This window comes from Trichechus manatus, unplaced genomic scaffold (genome assembly GCF_000243295.1).
Source record: "Trichechus manatus latirostris isolate Lorelei unplaced genomic scaffold, TriManLat1.0 scaffold00088, whole genome shotgun sequence".
Classification (NCBI taxonomy): domain Eukaryota; kingdom Metazoa; phylum Chordata; class Mammalia; order Sirenia; family Trichechidae; genus Trichechus; species Trichechus manatus.
This window is the reverse complement of record NW_004444024.1, coordinates 7,808,331-7,817,386: the sequence shown is the minus strand read 5'-3', so window position 1 is coordinate 7,817,386 and position 9,056 is coordinate 7,808,331. Positions and strand designations below refer to the sequence as shown.

Below are 9,056 nucleotides of genomic sequence, written 5' to 3'. Positions count from 1 at the left end.
AGGGCTGTAGTAAATTGAAAGTCCCTGGTTGGCAATGGTAATTCCTCTGTATCCTTCATTTGACTGACAGGAAGCCCGAGGCCCAGAAGGGGCAAGGACCTGCCTAGGGTCTCACCACAAGCCGGGCCAAGCCCAGGCCAATCCAGACGCCTTAACCACACCTTGGGCCCAGCCTGCCCAGCCCCGGGGCGGGGAGCCAGGTGTACTTCCGCCGGCCACAGGACCTCGCACGTGGCCGGGCTGCCTCGTGCAAGCCGCCAGCCCGTGCCGGGATGAGCCTGACCCCGGCGCCCCGGTCCCCGCGGCCCGGCTTGGCTGCGCCCCACGCGGGCCCGGCGACGGTGAGTGCGCGGCCCGGGGAGGCCAGGTGACCGGCTTTGGCCCGCGCCTCTCCCGTTGGGTTGTCCCGCCGCCTGTATTTCACTCCTTTCCTGTTTTCCCAGCGTGTCCAGCTCCCCCGGTCTGAATCCTCCTGCCTCTGGCGCGCTGTGTCTCCCGCCTCTAGCTGGGGGCTCCCTTTTCTCCTTGCCTGTCCCTCTTGCTTTGATGACTGTCCTTTTGCGCCTCGGTCACCGTTCTGGTTCCCGGATCTGTCCAGCCTCTCCTCTTCGCCCTTTCTTTCTTTCCTGGCTGCCTTTATTTGTCTCCTGCCTCTCTTCTCTGCCTTTGTTTCAGCTGCTGTGTGTGTGTCTCCTCTGTCAGTCCCCTGACTTGTCTCTTGTCCATCTTTCTTCCCCGCCCCCCACCCCCACCCCCCGGTCTCTGCCCCACCCCTCCTTCCAGTGAGAGAAGATGTAACTAAGGGCTGGCCAGAGGATCGCCCCCCTCCCCTCCCCACCCAGCACCACCAATCTCCAGCCTGCCTCTGCCTCTGCCTGCGTCCCAGACACCCTGCTTGCCTACCTCCTCCCGGGGCTTAAGTAGGGGGAATGTGGGGAAAGCAGAAAATTCTCCCTTGGGTTAGGTGCTGTCCTGAAGACTTGGAGGAAGAGAAGGCAGGTCCAGCAGTGGGGAGAGTATGGTTCTTTCCAGTAGTGCGATAATAACGTCACTATTGTTAGCTGTTTACAAAGTCTGCTCAGTGCCAGGGCACCCTCTGTGCTCAATAAACATCTGAATGAATTAGCCCGCCAGGGAGGGAGCCAGCGGTGCTTATGATGCTAGGTAGGGCAAGACTGGTCTTTATCAGAATACCAAACCAAACAACAACAACAAAACCAAACCTATTGCTGTTGAGTCAATTCCAACTTACGGTGATCCTATGTGTGACAGAGTAGAACTGCTCCATAGGGTTTTCTTGGCTATAATCTTTACGGAAGCAGATCACCAGACCTTCCCTGTTAACTGATGGGTAAGTTCAACTGCTTGGTGGGTTCGACCAACCTTTAGGTTAGTAAAAGAAAAAAAAAAGAAACCAAACCCGTTGCCATTGAGTTGATTCCGACTCATAGCGACCTGATAGGATAGAGGAGAACTGCCCTATAGGGTTTTCAAGGAGCGGCTGCTGATCTTTTGCTTAGCAGCCGAGCTCTTTAGGTTAATAGCTGATCACAAACCACTTGCGCTACCCAGGGATATCAGGTACTCCTATCAGTCAGGGCTGAGGATAAGCTCAATTCAATTCAACAGACATTTATTGAGCATCCTCCAAGTGCTGAGCCCTGCAGTAGATACTGGTGATATATGATGAATCAGGGGTAATTCCCTCCCTTGAAGCATCTCACAGTCTAATGGGGGATACAGATGAACAAACAGGGAATGGTAGGAGAGAACTACCATAAACAGTGGAAGTACATGGCCCTCTGGGATCACAGAGGAGACAAACCACCCGGAAAGATTCCTGGAGGAATTAGCTTGAAGGATGAGCGGGCTAAGTGAAGGGAGCGTGGGCGGCAAGTGAGTGAAGTCCTGGAGGCAAGGGGGCCCAGCCTGCTCTGGATGAGTGGAGGAAGTAGGGGACAGCTGGCAGTTCTGGTAGCTGATTACTGGAGGCAGAAGCAGCAGCCAGGTCACAAAGGGCCTTTTAAACCTTGTTAAGGAGTCTGGAGTTTATCTGGGAAAGAACAAAATGTCAGTGAAATGTTTAATGTATGGAGTGACAGGAGCAGATTTTCACTTCAGAAAAGGTACTCTGGTTTCAGAGTAGAGAATGGATTAGGGGAGGGCATTAGAGGGGTCAGGGAGTCATGGAACTGATCAGGAAGATACAATCAGCAGGACTTGGTGACTGATTGCTCAAGGAGGGAGGTGGCTGAGGGCGGGAGCATAATGCAAGATTATGCCTCTGATTCTGCTTCAAAAACAGAGACAGGGAACAGTGGGAAGAGGTTAGGCTTGAGGAGCTTGGGGACATATGAGTGGAGATGTCCCCCCACTGACTTCAGCTGAGGGTACCTAAGGAAGTGTATGAATGTTTGGGGGTGGGGTGCAAATGTGTAAAGATCCTTTAGACTGGAACTGGGTGAAGGCTGGGACTAATTCATTCCTGTATCCTCAGGCCAGTACTGGCAAAGAAATTGGAGTTTTTGGGAAAAAGGAGAGAAAAGAGGGACAGAATTAAGCAGCTTGGGAACAGGGCTGAGGTCTAGTTTGATTAAAAACAAAAACAAAAACAAAGGGGCTGAGGATGTCAGGGCCAGAAGCTGTTTTGCAAAGCATCTGGAAATCAGCTTCAGAAATGACTTGAAGAGATTGGATTCATTGGACGTTCAGAGCTGGACAGACTTAGAGTTCTCTTGGTCCACTTCTCCCCATTTCACAGATGAGGAAGCTTAGACTCAGAGAGGGAAAGTGAACTGCCCGGGTGCACAGCTAATTATCAGCAGAACTGGGACCGAATGTTGGGAGGGGTAGGTGTAGGGCACAGCACCAATGCTGTACTGGAGCACTGGACTCAGACTGATATGGGTTTGATCCTAGCCATGACTTCATCACTTCGTAGCTGTGTGACCCTGGACAAGTTGCTTCTTCTCTCTGAGCTGTCTTTGCCTGTGATATGGGGACATTAGGAAGACCTGTAAGCTTTCACTGAAACAAGAAAGCTGAGAGCTCATTGGTTCGTGATTTCACATTTAACTGCCTGCTTTACAGAGATGACCTCAGGGTTAACCAAACAGCCTTGCCAAGGGGCCTTGAGCTTTATGGGAGAAAGAGGGAGTCACAGGCTCTGGGCTTATTTTCCTCACTGCACATTGTTTGGTTATTGTTAGGATGCATCCTCTCCTCTCCCTTCCCTCCAGTCAGCAGAACTGTTCCCTGGTAGGAGCTGTTGCCATGGCAACTCAATTCTCCCCAGCAATTTGGCTGTCTTAATTCCAGTACTTTAATCTTAGAGGTAGAACCCGCAGACCAGTTGGGAATGAGGTCACACCTAAGATAGACTGAAGGACATTCCTGAGCCCTGTCCCCATCCCCAGCCCTGCAGTGACTTATGGTGGAATCTCCAGGTCGGAAATCCAGCCTTCCTTCTAACACTGCACTAATCTTTTCTGCAAGCAGCAACCATCATATCCCCTAGGAACCTTTCTTGACAACCTCCAGCACACATCTGCAAAATCCCCTCCTACCTTTGAGCCTTCCCTCTCAGCACCTAAATATTTAGCCATCTGTTTCCCTGGCTCCCCTGTGAGCTCCTGAAGTCAGGAACTGTGTCCTATTCATTTGCTTAGCACAAGGCTTGCATGTAACATTTTGTTGAATGAACGAGTGACTAAGTGAACAAAGGGTGGAGGTATTTGAAGGTTGAAAGGTAGTTATGTAATGATTAAGAGTGCAAGTTTTGGAGTCAAACTGACCTGAGTCCAAATCCTGAGACCATTACTTGATAGCTGGTTGATCTTGGTCAACCAACTTCACCTCCTTAAGCCTTAGTTTTTTCGTCTGTAAAATGGAAATTTAATACATTCTTCATAGGATTTTTGTGAGGATTGAATTAGATAATGTATATAAAGCAGAGGCGTAGTGAGGCGGGGCGGGGGCAGAGGGGGGCACTTTCCCCTTGGCGCAAGTCCAAGGGGGCATCAGACAAGGCTAGGAATGACATTTTGAGGTGCCACAAATATGAAAGGTGCCTGACCAAGACAGCCGGACAAGAAGGGGGAAGGCGTTTCTGCTGACTCATCGCCACTATTAATGTCTGTTCATCTTGGAATTCGGCCGGGGTGGGGCACACAACTTAGAGATTGCCCCTGGATGCTCATTCTTACCACACCCCTGGTGTAAAGCACTTTGCAAAGTTACTAGACTATGAGGGCAGGGACTGTGTCCTGCTTGTTCATCACTGGGTCCCCAGATGGCTGACACGAGTAAGTAAATTTTAAATGACAAGAATTGTTTAGGAATCTGGTTTATAAGAATAACAACTTATGTGTCATCTCTTGTGTAACAATTATTATACTGTCTTCTGGTATTTTTGACAGGTGCATGTGGCAGCACTTAGTTTTCCCTGAATGCTGTAGCCCAAGCTCTTAGTCTGTTTCCATGTCCCTCTCCCTGTGGTCATCTTTGGGGCAGGCACCACATCTATCTCACCCACATCCTTAGTGCTCAGCCCAGGATCTGGTGCAGAGAGGAGGCCACTAAAAGTTCTGTTGAACAGCTAAACCTGACTTACATTTCACCTCACTTTACAATTTACAAAGCAGTTTCACACCCACTGTTTCATCACCAAGAATATTCCTAGAATATTCCCTTCATTATTTACCCCCCATAGCCTGTATTTTGGAAAACGTTTATCAAACAAATTGCATTTTTTAATCAACCAAGGGCGTAGCCAAATGCTAATCAAAACTTCTGATCTGTATGAAATAAGGCTTTCTATCTCCAACTCCCATCACATGGTGTAGACACACAGTAAGTACCTAAGAAATTCTTCCTGAATGAATAAAAGTGCAGTTTCTGTAGCCTTTCTGAAATGTTGAAAATGCTTTAAGTAACACCGCCCCCCTCCTCCAACACATACACATTTACTGTATTCTTAGATCTGAGCATCCCAGGTTGGGAACTCCTGACTTCGCAATAGTTCCATATCCCAGTTCTACGAATGCAGAAACTGAGGCCTAGGGAAGGAAAAAGACTTGTCAAAGACTTTGGAAGTGTTATGGCTGAGACTTGCTTCTACAGCAGCCTTCTCTAGCTAACATTTCTGTGACCTAGAGGAGAAAGCTTAAATGCTTGAATGAGTATTCCTGTATCAAACTGAAATCTTTTTCCTCCTTAAAATGCCCACCCTTTGGAGCTATACAGCATAAATACAGCCCTTTTCATTAAGATGGGCCTTCCAATAGCTGAAGCCAATCATTATGGCTCCCCTAAGTTCTGTACCAGGTTATTCTTTGGATGAAAATAAGTCATGAGCTCCCTGGAGGTGGCGCTGTTGGTTGATTTTGCCTCCTGTGCCTCCAGGTACCTCCTGTAGTGGAGCTGAACGTGGGGGGCGAGTTCTACACCACCACTGTGAGCACCCTGAGAAAACTCCCTGGCTCAAAGCTGGCAGAGATGTTCTCCAGCTCAGCCAAGGCCTGCATGGATTCGGAGGGCCGCTTCTTCATCGATCGCCCGGGCACCTATTTTGGACCTGTCCTCGACTTCCTGCGTAGCGGGCAGCTGCCGACTCAGCACATCCCAGAGGTGTACAGTGAAGCTCAGTTCTACGAAATCAAGCCTTTGGTCAAGCTCCTGGAGGATACTCCGAAGATCTTCGGAGAGCAGGTGGCTCGAAAGCAGTTCTTGCTACGGGTTCCCGGCTACAGCGAGAACCTGGAGCTCATGGTGCGCCTGGCACGCGCTGAGGCCATGGCGGCACGCAGCTCCAGCGTGCTGGTGTGCGCGTTTCGCGATGAAGAGGATGCCGTACATTGCGTGGACACTCTGCGCACCCTGGAGGCAAACAAGAAGTCGGTGGTCAAGTTCGGGCCCTGGAAGGCGGCGCCAGACATCAAGGATCTCCTGGACTGCGTGAAGATGGACATTGAGGCCCAGGGGTACCAAGTATCCTATGCCCGCTACTCATACAAGGGCAAGGCTGCCAATTACTTCTATACATTCCTCTTCACGTGGTGGTGATCCCTGGGAGCAGGGGTGGGGGATCTGCTTGCTGTGGGCTCTGGTGGGGCTTATGAAATTAAAAGTTGCCATGAAAAGCCATCTTCTTTTAATTACAAAAACAAACAGAATGTCCAACTTGGTCTTCTAGGGGGTCCTTGCCCCAAAATATTTATTTCCTTCTTGAAGACTTGCACTCATTGCAACTGACCCCAGTGTACTTGCGTGGAGAGGTGAAGCTGAACCCTCTTCAAAGCATCAGGTACCTGCCAGACCCTTCTTTTGAAGTCCAGTAGCAAGGCTGAGGTAAATTAGAATGTTTCAGCAATGCTTTGGCAGAAGATAGGAGATAACAACAAGGAAATAACAGAGGATACTATGAATCTAGATAGTCTGACCTAAGAATGTAGTCTGTCCAGCCTCAGCTTGTAATCCAATCCACCTAGCTCCTGGTGTGTGCCTTCCTGAGGAAGATGCCAAATTAGTACTTGTAGTAGATGCTGTTCAAATATATTTTACCAGATTCTATGAGTGTTGGCGGCTAGAGCTTCACAGCTATCCCCTTCTCCAAAGTGGTTCTCAAAGTGTGGTCCCTGGATCAGCAACATTAGTGTCACCTGGCAACTTTCTGGAAATACAAATTCTCAGGTCCACCTCAGACCACTGAACCAGAAACTCTGGAGACAGGCCCAGCAATCTGTTTTAATAAGCCCTCCAAATTATTCTGATGTACTCTAATTTTGAGACTGACTGCTCTAGAAGAGAATTGCCGTCTGCCTGCAGGAGCCATCTTGTTTGCATGGAGGTACAAAACACTGGCCCCTTGCCTGAAGAGGAGCCAACTCTGGTGCAGTTCCTCTCCCAGAGCTCCTCTTGAATCAGGTTCCCTGTCTAGTAGGGTGGCCAACCATCTCAGTTTGTCCTGGGTTTCCTGGGACACAGACTTCCAGTACCACAACTAGGAAAGTCCCAGGAAAACTGGATGAGTTGGTCACCCCACTGTCTACCCACATCTCCCTCACTTTGAGTTTCCTTTTCCTTTCTAGAAAGCCTCTTCCCTAGTGACAGATCCTGGAAATAACTTCCCACTCAGAAGAAACCCATGTTCCTGCAGGAACTCAGCTTTGCCCTCTCTTGGAATAACCACTATCTCTATTCAGTCCTTTCACAAGCCATTTGAATTTTTCAGTTTATTATACCTGCTACTCCTACAACATCTCTGTGGCATGTTTCAATCAAGGTTCAAAAGCCTCTTGGGCTTGGAACCTGCCTCCTTGAGGATATTCTTAGTTTTCTGTATCTTGCTGTTTCCTCAAAAGGCTGAGCAGTCATCTCTAATTCTTACAATCTACAACAGTGATTCAGTCCATCCCTCTGGGGGCTTCAGGTTTGGGGATATTGGGGTGCTCTCTACCCATGTATTTAGTATAATGCCCCTTGCTCTTGAGGAAAAGTTCCAGTCTCCATGATATGAAAACTCTTCCCTGGATACTCCTATTGCTAGAATCTCTCTGGGTCTCAAATAAAAATAAAAAGTCTTTTTCAACTCTGGTAAGACCTATCCTGCCTGAGAACCTTACCAATTCCTTTATAGTTACTCAGATTCTGTAAGGCCGCATATAGAGCAGTGGTTCTCAACTTTGGCTGTACCTTAGAATCACCTGGAGAGATTCAAAAACACTCCAATGTTCAGGCATATCCAGACCACACCCAAAACAAATCAAATCAGAATCTCTAGGGGTATGACTCAGGCAAGAGGTTTTTTTTTTTTTAAAGTACAGTTAAGGTTGAAAACTGCTGCTGTGAAGTCTCATTAACTTAAGGCCAATGACAATTCACTGATATACCCCAAACCAGTGGTGATCTCTCTGGTTCTGCATTCAACTATACACTTCATTGGCGCTGTCCCTATCCTAATCAACAACTTGTCCTAATTCTAGGGATAGAAATTAATCTATGGTGCAGATCAGGACTGGAACTTACACCTCACTTACCTCCCTCTAGGCTGGGCCCTGGTGCAGATATGCATGATTCCAAGAAACTTACTATTCCCAGGTGGGACTCCAAATGAGTACAGGTGTTCACACAATAATTCCCCAAATTAATTTTTTCCCAGCTTTTTTATTTGAAAGTTTCAAATCTACAGAGAAGAGAAAAGAATAGTACAATGAACATTTGTATTCCCTTCATCTAGATTCACCAGTTGTTAATATTCTGACACATTTGCTTTAACTCTCTCCCCCATACATATATATGGGGCCCTGGTGGCACAGTGGTTAGGAGCTCAGGCTGCTAACCAAAAGGTTGGCAGTTTGAATCCACCAGCTGCTCATTGGAAGCCCTGTGGGGCAGTTCTGCTTTGCCCTATAGGGTCACTATGAGTTGGAATCGACTCTATGGCAAATTAATATAAATTAATTTGCTGAATCACTTGAAGGTAAGTTACAGACATTATGACATTCCACCCCCAAGTATGTCAGCTTATATATCCTAAGAGTAAGTCCTTTATAATCACAATGCTATTATCTCTTCTAAAAAATTAACAAATCTAAAATATTAAATGTAATATACCATCCATGTCTCTAACAGTATTGGTTTTTATTTGTATACAAAATACAAATGTATCTTATAGCCTTGTTTTTAAAAATCTAGGCTCCAACCAAGTTTCCTACATTAGATTTAGTTGTTAGATTTCCTTAGTTCGGTGGTTCTCACCTTGGCCACACACTGGAATCAATATGATGTGTAGGCTCCACCCCTAGAGTTTCTAATCTGTTTTGGCTTGTGGCCTGACCATTAGACTTTTAAAATCTCCCTCAGATATTTCTAAAACTTATCAAGGTTTGAGAGTAACTCCTCTAGTCTCTTTCAATCTATAATGGTCTTCTTTTTTATTTTTCTTGATGAATATTGATGCAATGAGTCCCCATCTACTTCACCTCAGAACTGTGACTCCTCCCCTCCATCAAAGTCTTTTTCAGCTACTTCTGGGATTCCTTAGGATTGGTGGTGTT

The 9,056-nt window shown here is 47.3% G+C and overlaps 1 protein-coding gene across 1 annotated transcript; it reads left to right on the top strand.

Annotated features, from left to right (window-relative positions):
- The first annotated feature begins 272 nt into the window (after nt 1–272).
- On the top strand, nt 273–6,063 carry KCTD14 (potassium channel tetramerization domain containing 14). Its single transcript, XM_023736492.1, has 2 exons — nt 273–341; nt 5,404–6,063. Exons 1-2 carry the CDS (start codon nt 273–275, stop codon nt 6,061–6,063), a joined length of 729 nt encoding a protein of 242 aa, XP_023592260.1.
- The last annotated feature ends 2,993 nt before the right edge of the window (nt 6,064–9,056 follow it).

Excerpts from the sequence above, each read along its gene's own strand:
- KCTD14 (XM_023736492.1), top strand. The coding sequence starts at position 273 with ATGAGCCTGACCCCGGCGCCCCGGTCCCCGCGGCCCGGCTTGGCTGCG. Across the intron at positions 342-5,403 it reads CCCACGCGGGCCCGGCGACG|GTACCTCCTGTAGTGGAGCT; the intron begins GTGAGTGCGCGG and ends CTGTGCCTCCAG.